At 36.0% G+C, this 19,777-nt stretch overlaps 1 protein-coding gene across 5 annotated transcripts in view; it reads left to right on the top strand.

The window, feature by feature from the left end:
* The window catches only part of HLCS (holocarboxylase synthetase), a 124,099-nt gene that overhangs the window by 49,153 nt on the left and 55,169 nt on the right, over nucleotides 1-19,777 (top strand). The window contains exons 7-9 of one of the 5 annotated variants that reach the window (XM_080376256.1): nucleotides 11,057-11,123; nucleotides 11,522-11,667; nucleotides 12,353-12,679. The exons of the other annotated variants lie outside the window; for them this stretch is intronic. Of the exons in view, the coding sequence (XP_080232382.1) occupies nucleotides 11,057-11,123; nucleotides 11,522-11,667; nucleotides 12,353-12,365 (226 nt within the window). The 3' untranslated portion in view covers nucleotides 12,366-12,679. Of the gene's footprint in view, nucleotides 1-11,056; nucleotides 11,124-11,521; nucleotides 11,668-12,352; nucleotides 12,680-19,777 lie in introns of those variants that run through there. 5 annotated transcript variants of the gene reach the window in all.

Here is a 19,777-nt window from a genome sequence, read left to right as displayed (position 1 = left end):
AGATTAGACACTTCCTTGTTTTTTCTCTAAACGGAAATTCTTTCTGTAAGTTTCATTTCAGAAACCTTGTCTTCAAAGATACTTACCCTAATGCCACCTGAACAGGTTAACCTTGCCAGAAGCAGTTCCATTTTCTCTGTCTCCTGTCCTCAGAGCATGCCTGGGATTGTATGATTTAAGATGAAACCATTATTTTTGAGGATGCATTTGGTATAGTGATACAAGTGTTACATTGTAGAGACACACTAGACTCACACACTGTAATTGGCTGGAATGGTTTCTCAAGCATCTCATTAAAAAAATTACTGATACATTTTAGTTTTATTCTTTACTGGCATCTTATATCCTGTTTTAATGTTTTAGTTGTCAGAAGATTCGATTTATACATGATTAAGCCAGCATGTGATGTATTCTACATGAAATGCCATCATGGATCCCTTTTCCCCAATATTTAAGAAGCACAAAGTGCCATTGTTGGGAAGAGTTTGACACAAAAATAGTGAATTTTAGTGGGAATGAAATGCAGGATGAAGTTCCTTTCGTAATTGCTGAATAGGATATTTAAATAAAATGTCAGCTTAGAATAAACAATTTTCAAACAGTTAAAAGCTTTGAAAAAGAAAATCCTTTACATCATTGGTGCTCTTAGTTTTCTTTATGCTTTTCTAGATTCAAGTTCTTGAATTTTTTAAAATTGTACTACAGGTGTGATTTTGGAAAGTGAGCATTAGAACTCATTTTATGTTAAAACTCTTGGTTTATTTGTATTCAGTTACATGTGCTGCTAAGTTACTGAAAAGTAAGAGTAGCATATAGTTGAAGGACATTGGAATGGCGCTTCAGAGGCACAAGCAAACAAGTTGAGATTGACAAACTATTCTGCACTTAGTGATTTTTTTGGTTTTTTCCCAAATCCTTGTGATGTTTTACTCTGTGTAGGCACAGTGGCCTTGTGTTTAGTCATTCTGTGCACCTCAGTAATCTCCCTTCTGCTCAGTTTAAGCCATATCTTTTTTAAAACCAAATTAAAATCAGGTAAGTTGTGGGAAGTGGATTGAAGTGTCATTTGAAGATAGAAACTCGGCATTAACGTACACTTTGCCAAATATGTCATGCAGTCACAGTGCTTGTTTTCATTCCATCGTCAGCCATACCTGTTTAAAGACTCCCCTCTCAGATACATGCCTCAGAATTCCACTAGGACTGTAACTACAAGCCAGACTTATTCTTCTTAAAACTGTTGGCTCAACTTCATCAACCATTTTCTTAAAAGCTATGAAAATTGTTTACTACTTTTGATATTATTCTAGCTAGCTGTGTCTCGTAAGCTAGGCTTAGGTGGGTGGAGGAGGTCATTCTGCTGTAATAGTCAAAACCAACTGCAATCTGCGTCACTGACCTTGTGGTTTCCTCTCTTGAAGATGTATGGGTTGTTGGAGTACAGAGTCTTCAAAGCACAATCTTTGTCTTTTAGCATGGTAAGACTATCCTAGTACATTAGTAGTCTGCTATAAATAAATGTTTTATCACCAACATTAACAGTTTGTAAAAATTAACCCCTTACACCCTTCTTCCTCAAGTATGTGTGTTGGAGAGCTGGAAAATACCGTGGTCGGCAGGAAGCATTGCTGTTGAATATTTTAAAAATGTGTGCTGATAAATCAGTCCGTTGCAACATAAGTGGTATATGCATTTTATACCTAATCTTTCCTACAGATACATAACCAAAAATATTTTATCGGTTTGGATAATGAGTACTTCTTTGTGCAGGGAACTCTCACAGTAGTTCTTATTACTTTTAGAAGCTTAGATCCCTTGGTTTTGTTTGTTTGTTAAACTGTAGTGTCGAATGGGAATGCTATGCTTGAATGTCTAACCTAAAAACGAAGTTAGATACTAGTGGCAGTGGACCTGCTCTTTAAGGAATTTTATGCTTTTAATCTATATCTCTCCCATAAAACATAGTATTGATATAATACGATCTTCCTTTGTTCTTTACGTCATTGGGGTTACTAACATTTTAACTTCCATTTTTTTCTATTTATAGGGCTGAAAAGCTTTTTATTCTCAAAAAAAAAAAAAAGTTAGTGCATTAGTAATAGCTGTTTCCGTGCTTGTTTTCCTTAAAGGCTTTCTTACATTGAATATTTTGTGCCTTCCTTTGGTGATAAAGTTTAGCTCAAATAGCAGAATATGTTTGTTTCCCTTAAATCAAATCAAATTAATTTCAACAGTAATTTTTGCTAATTTAGTTTTAAATGTATAGTATTTCATACATTATTCTTCTGTTCACTTATTGGTAGTGTTTTGCATCATCCAGTGTTAGAGAAAGCTGTCCTTTAGCCTGATAACAAAAGATCATGCACGAATTTTTGTAATACAGCCAAGAGTCTGTTCCCTTCCTTGCCTGTAGAAAGGGAGGAATTCGGAAGTTTTTGGCACTGATTTGGTTCTGTGCCATTCCCAGACTTTTCTGTGCAGTACCATTTTTCATTACATGCTTGCTGAAAGATTTCTGTATTAGGATTTGTCATCTTTGCGTCAATTTTCCCTGCCTTTCTTTCCACCTGTTGTGAACAGTTCTTGAGGGCGCTAAACAATTAGGTCCCTATTTTCCTGTCACGCACCTTGTGTGTCTGATTTTTCATGGAATTGAAGGCAAAATATGTTCTTCTTTTTTTTTTTTTTTTTTTTTTTTGTTATGTAAAATTAGTAGGTTTTCTTCCTGTTAATGAAGTGGGCCCCCCGCTTGCACGGTTTCTGTCAGTTCAGGGGGAGGTTTGGCATTCCCAAAGGGGATTGAGTCATAAAAAAAAGATACCCGTTTTGCAGAGCAATTAACCCACGTTGAACTCTTATAGTATATTGTATTACCCTGCTGCTGGAAGTTCCTGAACAATTCGTAGTCATATGAATACACATGTAGCCTTGGAGCACTCATCATTCATTAAATATGAGAGGAAACCCTGTAAGACTGCACAGTAAAAATGAGAGTTAAAGAATGGAAATGGAAGGGTTTCAATAACATTTTACTGTTTTGTTTTACACGGTGCTGTTTTCATGCACGCATTTTAAAACAGACTTCGTATTAAGATGAAAAAATTGCATGCCGAAGTTACAAATCACATTTTTTTGAAGAAGATGATTAACTTGAAAAAGTATATAATATGTGGAATAGAATACAGTATAACAATATATAATATATAGTTATATATTGATAATATTAATTACAACATATTACATGTGTTATTGCTATTCATTTGCTCTTCATTTCATTCATCTGTGACTGTCAATTATGCCTTTGAATTTTAACTTTTATTTCATAAAAAGATATGTGGCTGAAGTTTAAACTACCCAGAAACACTTACGGATTCATCTTTCTGCCTCACTAAGAAAAATGTTCATGCTTTTTCAATCGTAATTTTGTAGCATATTGTTAAGTGTAATAGGGCCAGTTCCATAGTGTCAGTGAGATCGTGTTATCAGGTAGGGCTATCCTTCTGTTCATCAAATAGCTTTCTGTGCACTGGGAAACCTGCCACCTTATTGCCACCAGTCTGAGCTCAGAGCAGAATACAGCCTCTAATGAAGTCATGTGCTTATAGTAATAAGTTAAAAAAATCAAAGACACGCCTAAGTCAGTGTAGGACATGACCCGCTGACTTAAAATGGGGAGGGCAAGGCATAGCAAAACTAGGTATGTTGATAATGTGGTCAGATGAAATAACCTCTCCACCTCCCTAATTAACCTCATTGAGTAGCTCGGGGTTTGGACAAGTCATGGATCTACATTTCTCCCCCATACCTTTTTATTGTCATTCTTATAATCATCAGACTAGTAAAAGAATAAATTGAAGATGTTGTGTTCAAATAAAGTAAGAGTAGCAGGTAGATATCTAAGTGACTTGATAATGTGGTTAACCGGTTGCCCACATTATGTGTGGCTGAGGAAGCCCCTGTTTAGGAACTAGTAAAGAATCCACTTGGGTGGGCACTGTGCATGTTTCTTACACTTGATCTATGAAGGAGTTGTGCTGGAGATACTCAGTATAAGCAAGTTCCAAACAGACTCCCTATTTTTTCAGAAAATGGGAATTCTGGAGAAGTGGAGCCCAATATGTGTTGCTTTGGCAACTCCTCTGGCCATTGCACTTGCTTTAAGTGATGTGTAGGGCCTACCTCAGCCTTGGAATTACATCTGCAGAGTAATTTTTATCTGATCCTTTTAAGAAGCTGGTAGGAAGAATCACTGCTGTCAGCCATGGAGACAAATATGCGGTGTGCTAGCTTTTGACTTTGTTTTTATTTGAAACAACAACAAAGATCTGAATGCTTAACTACAACTAAGTGCAGTCACACAAAGTCTGATTTATTCTCTGGAGGTGCCAGTATCTCCCTACACAGGGAGAAGAGCTTAATTAGATTTCTTAGAAACTTGAAGTTGGGTCATGGGTTTCAGTTTCCGTTTTGCACTTCTCCATCTTTTTGCCCTAAGAGAAAAAGAGGTTGGGTTTACAACACTATGGGAGTAAGGTAGGAGCTTAGAAACTTATGGTATGGCTCTTTAGGGAAGTTTAGACAGCACCTGTTCAAGTGTTGTTAAGAATAAATACACTGACTTTTGTTTGTTCTTATGCTGCAGTCAGAAGATAGTGATTTAATTTCAGAATAATTCCCTGATTGTTTCCAGAGCCAAAAACTTTCAAAGCTTGTGTAATTTCTAACTTAAGCAGTAAACTAAGAAAATCCCACAGAATCTGAATTCTTTACCTAAATCCCACTGGCCTAATTTATTTTCACTTATACTCCTAGTTAAAATATTTTAAGAATCTGTTTGTATTCAAACGAAGGCTTGCATTTATCACACCTCATATCATTTAGCCTAAAATGTCATGGCCTGTAGAATGGTGTGTAAAAAAAGTGAGGTTCCCCCACTGCAGTTTTGTGATCCCCAGGATTGCTATAAAATGCTGTACCTCATGTTGCTTTCAAAAGAATTTACTGGCATTGTTCTTGTTGCTTGACTGTTAAATGTGGATGAACTTCCAAATGTTTTTTGTAAACTTGAACTGACACTATTTTTACTGATGATATTATCTTACATAAGAAAACCAAAAGCATTTTAAAGGATTCTTTGCAAACACAAAGCTTTTATGGCATATTACATTAAGCAGTTGCAGAATACAACTATAAACTGTCCTATAGACATTTTTTGTTTGATCTGTGTTTGAACGGATCATCAGTCTGTCCATTCACAGAGGAAGATGAGGAGGCATACTGAAGAGAAAAGAGGAGGAGAAAAAAACAGTAGGGAGATGGAGGCTGAGACACAGGAAAGAGGAGATAAAAATACAGCATTCAAAGGAAACAAATCTTATCTGTATTTACGGAATATATTTCTTTATCAAATACGCTGTGCTTAAGGTAAAATAAGTGGGATGTAACAAGATCACAGTATTAACTGGGGAAAAAATCTACATGTTGTCAGAATGCTTAGCAAACCAATTACTGATCAAAAGCCCAATACTTCCTTGCACAAATGGCAAATTATCTCCTGAAAGATAATTTACATAGTGTTTGGGCTTGATTTCTTATGAAGTCATAAAGGCTGGTAATAGCTCTTAAGCATGTGGTGATTCCATTTCTAACTTTCTTTGTTTGAAAATTGGGGGGTATGCAGAAAGGTGGGCACTTTATTTTGTTGAGGATAAATAATAATTACAATCATAACCGAATCTGCAAATTACGATGTCATGCTTTGCTTATTTTTAGTCATCCTTTTAATCTTTCTTAGCAGCATCATAATTTTTGAATATCTAATCAGAATCCCACAAATTGCTTATATTTTATGCTTTTAAAAATGTGACTTACAACATATTACATTATACTTTTTGGATATTGTGTAATAAATTAAATCACATGTTACGTGACAGAGAAAAGCTTCAGAATTCATTCCACCTGACTGTAATGCTTTCCATCCATTAATTTACTATCTTTATTCAAGTCCTTGGATAGGCAGTTAAAATTTCAAAATGGAATTTCATTCACCCATTTCTAAGCCCCTAAAACTTACTGGTAGTATTAGATAGGCTGTGTGCTTAGTTAAAGAGAACAATGTATTTTTATACTGCTGCATCATCTTTCAGCTAAAATATTTCACCCATATAATCAGTTGTTTTGTTTAAACATAAGACTGTTTTCTCATGAAGGAGAAACTAATTTGGTCTTGCAAACTAGTTGCTACAGAACCAGCTTCCTTTCAAGGATGTATATTGCACAATATGACTTGCATTGAAACAGATTTATGAACACTGAAGGAATAACATACGGATAATACTTTAGTAGCTAAAAATAATATTTCAGTCTTCACTGGAGTAAACCAGGACTTGGTGCCCTCAGAAGAAACAGTTGTTTGATATACTGGTATAAATGCAGGTGTCAGGGATGTCAAACAGGCTTACAATCCATGTTAGAACTCTTTATTTCTGGCATTGGATATAATTCTGATGAAGTATTGATCCTGTACCAAAAAACATTTTCTTTCTTTGTTGAGTGTAGACCCTCATCCCAGCCCTAGGAGAAAGAAATTTTTTCCCATGTATTTTCTTAAGGTTTTTTAAACATTTTCCTCTAATAAGCTTTGTTTGTGCTACTGGGTTCTGAAGCAGAAGTTTTGTCAAGATAATACATTTATGAAGCAATACAGAAGAATGTATATGATCTCAATACGCCGTCTGTCAGGCTTCCATGAAAGAAGAAATCAGTTTAAAATACTGTCCACAGATGCAGAAAAAAAGAATATTATTTTACAGCTTTTAAGTTTCAAGACTGGAAATTAGATAAAAGAGTTCTTACTCAAGTCTTGATTTATTAGCAGAAGATAATGTATATACTTTATATGGAGTATGGTACCAGATGTGAGATATAAGAGAAATTGCTGGTGGCCACCTGCTTTAATGCACGTTTAAAATCTTGTGAGGTAGTTGGTGTCATGTATAATCCAGAGAATTATTTTAAGTTAGTCAACCATGTCAGGTTAGCAAGGATCGATGCTAGTGGAATGCTTAATATTTTCCATCACAATTTACCCATTGGTTTGAAAATAGAAAAGTGAAATAATCACCTTTTGCCAGGGTTTTTGAAAAGCAGCTGTGAGTGGCTTGGGTATTTCTTGTGTTAGCCAGGCACCACAGGATTTTTCATGGGAAGGTGTTGGGAAGTCAGTAAAGCACTGTGACTCTAGCTTATATTTGCTTGTCACTTTGTTTCTATCTTAGCATCAGCATTCTGCTACTGTTCAGTTGTATTTACGGGGGTTTCTTTGTAGCTAAGTGCAGATTTGTTCTTCTGGGGCATGTTTTCTCCATCAGAATACTGACAATGTGATGTCAGAAAAAATAGAAGATACCCTTGTGTGCTGTAGTACCAGAATGCTGTAAAGCTTCAGGTAGGAAAGAATCCTTATGTCAAGAGGCTTCTTGCTTTTAAGAAGTAATGACAATTGAAGATTCTGGTGTAGCTGGTTGAAATGCCTGCTGTACGGAAACATTCAGCCTAAAGAACTACATTCAGGCAGAGGGTATCACCTTTGCAATGGATTTGACTGACTGTGCTAATCTTGTCCCTAGGAACTGAAGTGTGTTTGATTAACTCAGATTTCCACAGAGCCGTGTGCTCTAGCCATCGAGCTAGAAATTGATTATGGAATATATTGTCATAGGCATTTCACTGCATGCCATGTTCCTGAGGGATTTTTTAACCCTTCTGACAGAGCAAGATGGGGATTTATTTTGCTTAACAGCCAAACATGGCCTTCACAGCACTATAAAATGGTATTATAAAATGTTCTTAATTTGATCTAGTAATTTTTCTAAGCAGTTATAATTTTAGGTATACAAAACATATTAAAATCTTCTAGGCAAATTTATTGTATTTCTTAATCTCTGTCATAGACAAGGATTGCAAATTAATGCTTTTGGGAACAATAAAAAGAAGCTTTCTGTTTATATTATGTTTATTTCTATTCCCAGTAATTTCCTCACGCATTTCCAGTATTTTGCTGTTATCAGTAATTTTTATTTTCTTATTTTTTAGTTTTTCGATTTCACATTTGAGATGGATAAGATATAACTTACTGTTTACTACAATTTAATTAATTAATACCAGTTCAAAACCAACTAGAAATTGCAGAACTTCTGTCTTTCTTTTTTTAAAAATGTAATTTCATGTTAAAATGATTCTGAAAGTTGCTGACTGATAAAAAAAATATAATAAATAGGAGAAATCAATCTGAATTCAGTTAGGAGCTCAGATCTTGACCTGGTATACATAGGAGGAAAAAATTGTTTAGGTAAACTGTATTGAATTTAGCTTTCCTTGTAATTTGTTGTCTTAAAACTCTTAATTGGTCCACTTTAAATCCTGCAGTTCTGAAAACGGTTTGGAATGAGTAAGTTGTAATGATCAAATACTTCAAAAAGAATTAGTAATATTCTAAACCTCTCCTTCCCTATATCTGTGTCAGCTGACTTGGAATGTGTAAATTACATGTATTTCTGATGTGTATTGTCAGGAATTTGCATGCCGTCTTCTTCATGTTCTCTGTTATTTTTCATCTGCTTCTTCTTCCTAAAACCAGTTAAAACATTTGTTACACTTGGAGATTGTTTTCAGACTTCTGAGTGTTTTCACAGCATAACTAAATAGTAGTATCAGGTATGAAATTTAGCACAATTCCACCTTCCCTTTAACTAACAACATAAATAGTTCAAAAAAGGTGAAACTAAAAGGAAAGAATGAACTCATAAAATTGAACTGTTTTCAGCTATGGGTTGCAGAAATAACAAAATCTTTTTTCCTAGTGTTTTATGCAGAAACAGGAGTAGACAAGAGATAGACATAAATGTCTTTTGGGGACATCTGCTAGAATAGGTGTAACACACTGTATACTTAATGCCAATTGATACTATTCTGCAAGACTCACCAGAAAATTAAACCCATAATTCTGTGGAAACCAGCTACTAAGGGGAACAGAGAAATCATTTGCTCTGAAGATTTTAGATACAAGACAGATTTGTGGCAGAGCGGTGGAAGGAAAAGGGAATAATAAGTAAACTTGGAGCAGACCTGAAGATTTCTTTTTTATTGAAGTCCATGTCAATCAATAAGCAGGTCCTGTTACATTTTGGCTACAACATAATTCAGTCTAGGAGAATGTCTGCTGGTCATCATTAGCTCCTTGATGAAGGTATGTTACTGTTCCAGACTCTTCTGGGTTTTATTTCAACATGGCATGGACATAGAAATATGGTAGGTGGTTTTGAAAGTGCAGATAATTGGAACATTAGGATTCTACGTGATAATCTGTTTTTCATCTAATATACTATTTGGACATTTCAGCATTCAGTGGTCATCAGAACAGATAATATTTAGTCATTGACAAATTATATTTCAATAGTAACTGGGGAATAACTGAACAGAAACTGTAGCCCTTTACCTGCGAAGAAGGAACAAATATTCTCCAGTTGGGTGAAGCTGTAATACAGGGTGTTCATGACAACAGAATTATATTGGTTTAGAGGGAAAATGGTAATTTGCTATGAGGCATTAGCTTTAATAAACTGCTGTGCCAACAGGAGAGGTTAAGAAGGGTGAAAATGTTGTATTTTGATGTTTTGCCAAGTTAAGCAGTGAAATATTGTGAACATGAACCAAATGAAATGGAACACTTTCTACTCGGATTTGAAACCAAAAATCTTGGTGAGTGAGTGATAATTCCTAAGTGGTAGAATGTAACAGTAGGTAAGTAGATAAGTACCCTTCCTTCCCTGCTTCCTCTCCCACTGTGGAAAAATTGCTGAACAAAAATCTGAAGTGTTGAGGTGTTTGTTTTAACACTGGGAAACACTTACTACTTCAAATATTTGCCTGCTTGTATATCGTATCTATTATACCAGATGTGCCACATACAAATTAGACATGGCTCATAAAGTGTGATAACCCTAGATTTTTCAAGATTTTGTATGTAAATTTTCCTTCCATTTAACTGTTCTCCTAACTCGTGTCAGGGAGGCTTTCTAGAGATGGAGCTTTTTTAATTAAAATCCTCCTCAGCAGAATTCTGTCTGAACTTTAAACACACACTTCATTCACTTCCTTTAAAAAAATCTTTAGATTGTGTTAAAACAAGAAGTGTAGAAATGGAGATTGCATTTAGTGGATCCGGAGCCAGGTTCTCGTAATGACTTGGCTAGGTCTGCAGCTGCATTTATCTAGTACCTAGCAAAACCTTTTTGGAAATAGGGAAGTTTGTTTTTTACAGTGATGGTAGCTATACAAGGAAAGCCTAAGGTAAATTCAGATTACCAAGTACTAGATCAGAGATGAATAAAATATAAAAAAATAACACCAAGAGTCAAACTGTGCTATAATTTCTTTTTCACTTTTTCTTGTACTGTAAAGGTAATTCAGTTGAACGTTTTATGGACATGTTTTACTCTGTATCTAATGGATGCTGGCATATGAGATTTCACATACTAATTTGGTTGAAGAGAACGCTGGGGTTTTTTACAACAGTGCTCTAGGCACCCTACTCTGGGCTTCACAGGAGAGATGCCAGCCAGCTTTGCAAGCTGGCCTGCTGGGACTGCTTGCCCATTCTAGCTGCTGTGGAGCCAGCTGGCAGTCACATCTGGTACAATGCTAGGTGACACAAATGAACTGCTCTTCAGTAAACTACGGTGCTTTTTCCCCATTAAACGCTGAATTCCAAAAAATCGTATTGTGCGTGTCTTTAACAAGCTTCAACCACATAATTACTAAAAGAGCTAAATTTTGAAGGCTATGTATTCAGAACTGTAATTTTTTTTAAAAAGTCTCAAACTTAATTGTTTTGTTTTCAATCAGTCATGTACTTCAGTATTTCTAAAGGTCTCTTTTTATTGTGTGATATTAATATCATCAGGGGAACAAGCTGTAAGGCAGAAGTATTTGCCTAGTCTGTGTTTTCAGTTTTATGTGTTCTAGTAAATCTGAGGTGCTTCGTTCTGGTTTTCAGGTTTCAAAATACATTAGCCATCTCTCCATCTTATGCAGTGGCTCATACCCACCTCGTTACAAGAAAGGTAGGAATATGATCCCTAGATGTGGCTTTTCCTAAGTAGGTGATTATTGGTGTGTATGCCATTTGTGCGTAGATTTCTGCACTGGACCATATTACATAGTGTATTAGGTCTTCCTAGCATTAGTTACATTTACATGTAGTTTTTTTCTGTGTGAACACATTCTGGAGGGTGGTTTTGAAACACTGATATTCATGTTTCTAGGATATGTGTGGTGTCTGCATTATTTGCCAATATTCTGAGTTGGATTTTGTTTCAGAAAATGTGAGCTAGTTTTGCATCCGCTGATTTTACCTGCTTTGTTTTAAAGCACCAGCTGTATGGCAGATGCTCACATTAAGGTTTTGTGTTTCAAGCCAAATCAAGAAATTCTCAGAATGCCTGATTTATTTCTACTACAGATTTTTCTTCTTCAGATTCAGCCCATCCATAATCATGAGTGTATAACTGTTTCAGTCTTTTGTCAAAACCTATTGACTAGAACCTGTTTCCCTCCTGAAATTTCTCCTCTTCTCTGTAGTGCTTCTCTTCTGCCAGACCATAATCGGTGAGTATGATCTACAGTGGAAAAGAAATTCAATTCTGCTTGTTCACCTCTATCAACTGAAAATTTTGTCCCAAGAAAATTTTGTCATAAGAAATTATGATATGTTCATGTTTTGTTTTGCTCTTCACTATATCCATGTCCTTAGTCTTTTGACCGTTCAGGAGTCTACGGTCTTACGCAGCTTGTATAAGTAAGTAGCACAAGTGATCTGATCCTCTAACAACAGAGGCCCTTATCCTGTCCCCAAGGACAGGAGCAGCTTCTTTTTTTTGGTGACAGTGATCAGTCTAGTTGGCTTGCATTTTTTTGTTTGTTTCTGAAATTAGAAACCCCTTGCCTTGCCCCCTTTTCTTTTCTTTTTCCCCATCTAACTGCATATCACAATTTAAAGCCTTCTTTTTAAGGTGGTACAACAGTTCTGCATGGAAATGGACTCATAAATTAAAGCCAGAAATAGTACTGGCTGTAAAGTAGTTGGTATAACATTTTCTCTGCAGTGTTCCTGCTGCTGCTTCAAGACTGACTTGCTTGTCAAATCACATAACTTTTTGTTGAGGCTGTGTGTGGCTTTAAGGATACTTGCAAAGTAGAAATTGGTACAGGAGCGGGGCTTAAATTTACATGTCATAGTTGTGCCATTTTCCAACTTCATTCTTTTCTTTAAATCTACAACTGTTTTCAGCAGGCTCTACATGTAGAAGTCGAGGCTACAGGCTCTAACTGAAAGTATGTATAATTTGACCTTCCCTAATGTGGGAATTTAACAGTCCTGCTTGGGTGTTCTTCAGTAATTTCTTCTTTCTCTTCCATGTGCTTTATGATTTTGCTTCCAGAACAAAAAGCACTAGCTCTCTAAATATATTTATTTTCATTTTGTAGATATTACCTTTTTAACAAATACACCTGGTAGAAGAGTTTTGGTTTAGAATCTACTCACGATCACTTGAGTATATGAAATATATTTGCAGTTGTGAACTTTAATAGCATAAGGATGTGAAGACTTCTGAAAGGAGTTAAGTATCTACTTCTTATATTTGCAGTTGTGAACTTTAATAGCATAAGGATGTGAAGACTTCTGAAAGGAGTTAAGTATCTACTTCTAGTCTTTTGTACAACAGAATTTAATCTTAGGAAGTGATTTGTGATGTTTTAAGGCATCCCTTTCCTATGTTTATATGAATAAGTTGATAAAAAAATTTTACTCTGTTTTCTTTCTGCTTGGGATTTGAGCAGGATTAGTTCTGTTTTGTAAACTAGCTAGAATGCTTTTCAAGGGTCTTCCCCAGCCCTTTTTTAACATGTGACTATTAGGCTGTGTGTTTTCAGGGACAAATTACAACTTTCCAATACAGTTGGATTGTAACATATTTTAAGAAAAATAAAAAGTAAGTTGCTCCTCATCCTTTAGTTCTTATAACTCCATGCATCTTTGGTTCATGAGGTTCGTGATAGGCTAAAATTGAAAAATTTTTGTGGGAGCTCTTTCTTGTTGTGTTGACAGAACATAACTCAGAGGATTGCTAAAATAACATGTTATTTCAGCACTTAAGAGGATTTGAATTGTTAGGTTTCATTTTCAAAATTAGCTTAAAAATTACTAAAATGAAATTTGCTTCTCAGATTCTAAGTGATATCAGACAAGTTGCCTTCTTTATGGGAGATTTTATAGCTGTATGTCTGTTACAGGATGTTGAATTGAAGTTGCAAAATAAGCCCAAGTATAAATGTTTTGGGCGAAAAAAAGTAATTTCTTGCATAGTATCTTATCACAGAGATGAAAAGGTAGAAAACCAAAGGTACATCCTTTTACATTTGAGTGTAATGGTTAGCAAGCATATTTCTATATTGTGTTTATGTTGTTATGCTGCAAGTGTTGAATAGGAATGCCATAAGTAACAGATGTGGTCCCTATGGAAACCAAAAGTTTATGTGAATGTGAAGGGAAGAGGTCTGCAGAGCATGGTGAAAAATACATTGTATGAGTTTTCCTTAATAGAATGCAGTATGATACGTACTTTCTAGACCCACAGTGCTGTGGATTGTACAAAATAGCACTGAGAGGATGTAAAACAGGTGATTTTTGATTTGTAATGTAGGAGATTTCTGATTAGTTGCACTTTAGTGACAACAAAAGGATAACAGTACTGTTGATATAAATGAAATATTTGTGTCAGGCACAACAGAAGCATGAGCAAGAAGAAAGCCTTGGAAGCTCAGCTAGGAATACAAATTGTACCCTTTGACCCACGCCCCACCTAATTGAAGTGGGTTTTCTGGTAACAGGTTCTAATTCAATTCCACAGTGGTGTCACAGAAAACTGCCACTGCTCACTGCTGGAGTGATTTCTGCAGTCCTTCTGCACGGTTTTGCAAGCAATAAATGAAGCTTTCTCCAAGTATCTTATATGTGTCTTTGGTCATTCCAAGTATCATTCTAAATGTAGAACATATAGTTCTAGTTTCATCAGCTTTAAAATTCTGTTCGTAAATTATCCCGAAAATCCCTCATGCATCAAGTCAAGTGGGACAACACCTTGAACTTACTGCTGAAGGAAAAGGTAACAGGTCCAGGGAACTCTCTGGGCATTGTGAAATGCTGCCTGAAATTTTTATATCTTGTTGCAATATCCCCTGAAATGTGCTCAAATAGCAGTGATGCCTAGAATTAGGAATATAGTCAGCGGCTACTGTACTTCTGGCAAGTGTAGCTTCCAGCTCCACTTGGATACATATCTACACATACAAAACTGCTATATAAAATAGATGTCTCTGGAGGCCCAAGTTTCAGAGACTGTAGTTTGTAATCTGGTAAGGGTTGCCATTCATTATGTTTGTATTACAGCTTCTGCCAAGTACTTCTGACAGAATTATGGAAGTATGAAGTGCTTAAACAGAGACCTTGGGAAAGAATTCCTCAGAGGAAACAATATTTCCTTACTGTGGTTAGGTGACTGGATGACTGTAGCCCACTATTTCATTTGCACTGCGTCGGGTAAGTGCTGGAGCATGTGGGTGGTTCATTGGTTTGTTTTGCTAGGGATGCAATATTTCCTTTTTGGGCACGGCTACTCCTGATAGATAATTTAAAGGTTGATGTGTGATAGCTGTTGCTCATTTACTGTGACATGAACGCTACATGTCCTTTTTGGGAATGAATGTCACAGATGAGGGCCACCATTTTGAAGTTCTGCCCAGTGAAAAATAGCAGATTGCCAAAGAAACCACCTGTCTAGTTCTCTGGCAAAATGTGGCTAACTGAACAGAAAAGTCTTTTAACTGTCAGATGCAACCAGCATGCCTTTTTTGTGGGTACATAAATAGAATTGACATTGATGAAGTTATGTATGAGAAGAGCTAATTCTGAGAAATTCAGCTGCCCTAAGGTGGTAGCAGATCAGCCATTTCAAGAGCCATAATGAACAGCTAGCTGCAGTCCCAATTCAGACTGGTGTAAATGGTTAAAACTCTGTTTTCATGATCTTAAGAGCATTTCTCAGGAGAAGGTTGTCTTCTGTTTGGAAGATGTTGTGTCCACTTGCTGATTCTTTCCCGATGGAGACTTGTGGGCTGTAATTTCAATTCGGTTGTTGGAACAGCTAGTCCTTGCGTGAGCTTCTCAAAGTGTCTGTATTCCTGGCTGGGAGTCCAGCTGATAAGCAACAGAAACTCACCTGCCTGATTTTAGTCAGCCTCAGCAAGAGTGAAATTTTCAGCTGATGAGAACTCAGTCATCCTGTTACCAGATGAGTCTGTTTGGGAAGCTTGAACTAGAACTTGAACAGACATCTAACTGAGGTGAGAGTGAAGGACTGTGTGCTCTGTAGGGGCCAGGGAAATGAGGGACTGTATGTGTTGCGTATGTGAGGGAAAGCCTGATTATTTTTCCCTTTTCTCTGGCATTCACAAATGTGTGTTACTGTTCAAGCACCATAGTTCTAGCTGTCATTTGCATCTCATGTTTGTGAGTTGGTGCAAAGGATTGTGTATGACAATAGAAATTTGCCTTATTTGCTTTAATCCCAGATAACTTGTAGTTGTGAAATTTTATTCAAGAAGCTGCCACTCTTGCAACTATGTAATAAGCAGAGTACCGGAGCTATCAAGATGTTTTCTTTTACTGGGATTAGATCCTTGCTATTTTAAAATGATAACAGTATTATGATGGTAAAAGTCAATAGCATTTTCATTAAATGTCTCAATAAGCTGCATGAAACTTGGTAGCTGTGTAGGTGACAGTAGCAGATAACTTGGCAATTTTAAAATTGAGTCACTTTATTTCAAAAATTCGAAACAGGGCAAATCTGTATTACTCCTTTATGGTGGACCCTCTATTTTAAAATCTGTTGATTTAGTTCATATTAAATGTGTGTTGGTGCAAATGATGCTCTGCTGACATTAGAGAAGGTGGCGAGGAAAGAACTAGAGATTTCAAACCCACGTATAACAACAAGAGAAGAGCGGATAAAGAGATTCTTGCTGTCTTTCCTAGTCAAAATGCCAACATGAGGGAGTGCTTTATCTGCCGTAAGGTAAGTGTACAGTGAAGGCAGTCTGGATGTGAAGCTTGTGTAGATTCTCTGAACTAGTTTCAAACCAGCACATACAACACTATTGTACTTCTTACTATTTACACATACTTGAGATCACTAGTGAAAGCAAGTTTGGGAATCGCACATGAATCTCAATTGCCGCTTTTAGCTTTCTGTGCACATAAAGTCTTGGAGTACTGACTGCATCAGCCGTAAGGACGTGACTTGATTCTAGGAAATTCACATGCTGCAAAAGAAGTCTAAAAGCTTTACCTAGCAGTGATACTTACTGACAGCCTGATCAGTTATGCCAAGGATATCTTTCCTAATTATAAACAGATGCCTTCCTTTCTGTCTTGTCTTTAAACATAGTTTTCCTAAGTAGAACCTAACAGTATATTAATTTTAACATTTAATGTTCAAGTTGGCCTTTCTAATAACTGTGGGGATGAACCTGTGCGCTTCTGCAAAAACTTGTTTCTACTTGGAGATTGAGAGGAGAAGAAATCCCACAGATTTCACTGGGTTTAGATTCTGTTTTAACTTTGTAAATCACACTTAGGTATGTAGTTCCAAACCTGCAACAGATAATAGTGAAATAGCAAAATCCAAAATATGGAAGACTTTAACTTTAGAAAGTAGTTGTGTGTATGCAGTAATGTATATACTACACTTGTTAAAACAAGAGGTTACAAAAATATTTGAGTGTTCAAAGATCATTTGCAGTCTTTTTTAAAACTAAATGTTATTGTCCAAATTTGTGTGTAATATCTTATTTCAGGAGTGATATTAAATATATAAACAGCAGAAATGTGGATTTGTCACATAAGTAGTCATGGTTCTCTCTTGTTTCTTCCTTGGTAAATCCAGCCTTGCCAGGAGACGAGGCCAGATTATTTTTGTGCTATAGAAATCGTTCCAAAACAAACCCTCTCTGTAGTTACATTATCCTTCAATGTAAGGAACATGTTTGGCTTACATATTGCTGACATCTGCCAAATGTTTCTTTACTAAGCGTTTAGTGTAATTTGCAGTGAGCTGGTGAATACTTAATGGTCTTTGAAGAACTTCATCTTTTATGTCCTCCTCAGCTAAAGCAAATCCTTTCATCATCAGTGTTACCTTTATGCTGGTTTTTTTGCTGGTTAGATCCTTGCATTTCCCACACCCAGTTTCTTTGGGATTTCTGGGATTTGATTTGGAAGTATATGTTTGGCATTTTTTAATTAAGTGGTTCTGAGTAATATCCATTGAATAAAGTGGTATAATGAAGGGGCACATTTTTCGTTTAACTTCTAGTAAAATGTGAGGATTTTAGCTTCTTTGGCATCATGTTTTAAGTTGCATAGGTGAAGTTTGATCAGTATTGAAATGAGGAATTTAAAAACTGGTGGAAATGGTAATGATAGCTCTTTTCCTAAGTCTTTATGTATAGGTGCCCCTAGTTGTGTTCTTATTAGGAAATGTTATTCCTTCCCCTCTCTTCTCTCTCCTCCCTCACTTCCCCAGGCAAGAAAAATATCCTGATCACTACAATTAAAAGCAGGTTAGCTTTTTTTTTTTCAAATGGTCTGAATTCTGAAGGGAAGGTTGGAGATGGTGTAATTCATGTCACTAGGCTTTTCCCTTTCTGGTATGAAATGTACCTGAAGTCCCTTGAATTGCCACAGTGGGGTTGTGAATTTTTAGAAACAAAGGATAATGTTAATTCTATTACTTACTCAGTATCAAGTATATAATTAATTACATTCAGCTCACATAAGTTTAACTTGAAGGTAAAAAACAGAGGAATCAAAAAGCTTAGTTTACAGATTATCAGTGGTGATCTCCAGACTCCTCAGCCCTACAAAATTAAGCTACTCACTTCCTTACAAGAAATAAAGAAATCCACAGTCCATTTAGACTCTTCTAAATGCTAGCCGAAGGGAAAATGGCTTGGCAAAAATTTTGTAAGACATTCAAAATATCCTTTCTAGTAAGTCACAGAGAAGATGGATAGGGTGATAAGTTTTTAAAGCAGGCAATATTGGGCCAAGCTGTGTAAAGACAAGTCTTTATTGATGGGAATGTTTTCTGATAGGTCTAATGTTTGCTTTCAGATTTAGCTGTTGTTTAGACAAGAAGGGCTCATATTACTTTTTCAGATCTATATGAGCACAGCTTCAAGGTTGCAGATATAAAGAACTTTTACAAATTTTACACTTTCATCTATATTATACTTACTTTATTTTTAATTATTTCAACTGTGTACTACTACTGATCGTTGAAGGTGCTGTTTAGTGTTTGGTGGGGTTTGGTGTAAAATGTTCAGCAAAGTACTTAAAGTAGAATATTCTTCATGTGTGGTGCAAGCCATGAAATTCAGAAGCTTTCAAATGCAATTTTACTGTAGAATCATTAATTTTCCTGTAGTGAATTATGACAGGTAGTAATAGAATTGTAATTTTAAATTGCTTATAAAATGTTACAAAATAATTAAGTTTGGGTTTTAATAGATCAGCACTTGCCATCAAATTTATGAACAATATTATAAGGATACAGACTGTGATTTTAATAGTGACTGACCTCTACATTACAGCATTTTTCCTCCTTTCCACAAATGTCTTCTCTATGTTCAAATCTTTGAGGTTTGTTTATTACAAAAAGTTTTTCCCGTGTATAATGCACATAGTTCCAGGTGGAAAACAGGTTCTTGGGAATGTAGCTGAGTTGGTTCAGGAAGCCTTTCAGCTGCCGGTTGCTACTCACAATTGGGCCCTTTTCACAGAAATCCGACTATTATAGGTCTAGTTTAGTGCAGTCATGTGGTTAGTTCAAGCTGTAACTCCAGGTAGCAAGTTCACTGGATGTCTTCTCCAAGAACCAATCTTGGAAACTCCTGTGCAAGTTAGTGTTCCAGAATTTTGGAGTGCTAATTAACAACTGCAATGGAAACATTGTAGCTCCAGGGGATTGCATCTTGAGCAGTTCATCCAAAACCACTGTTACTGGCTTGTTTTAGTTCAAGGAAGACTGATGAAGGGTATTTCCAATCAATGGCATGTTTTAGACCTACTGAACATCAGTGTCCTTGTTCTGACACTTAAGCAGGCTACTGACTCCAGTTAGTTAAGGATAATTTGCATATTGTAACCTTGCATTGTAATCAAAACTCATTTGTCTCTGGTCCAACAAATGAATATTTCCTAACAAGATTCATAATTGGTGTTTAAAAGTAAAATCAATCATTTCTGTATAATTGCCCAATTTATAACCTTTCCTTTACCTTGTGTTCCACCTCATAGAACCATGGCAGTGTGCTGTAGGTAGAGAGGAAAAAGAGGAAGGAAAATGGGTTATTTGGTGAAGCATAGGGCATGCGATTGTTGTTTGTTGTTGTATGAAATCACAATCAAAATTGACACAAGTTGCTATTAAACTCTATTTCCTCTGTTAAAAAAAGTCAGTATTAGCTAAAAAGAAACCTGCAGCAGTAGATTTGCACATAGACCTTAATGAGCCCAATTGACCTTCTGTGCTGTATTTACAATTGCCTTAAAATTGTAAGCAGATGTTTGAAAAACTTTTGTTAATAGGTCCCT

The sequence above is a fragment of the Falco punctatus genome, assembly GCF_963210335.1.
Source record: "Falco punctatus genome assembly, chromosome: 2".
In the NCBI taxonomy this organism is placed as follows: Eukaryota; Metazoa; Chordata; class Aves; order Falconiformes; family Falconidae; genus Falco; species Falco punctatus.
This window is presented reverse-complemented; position numbering and strand designations above follow the sequence as displayed.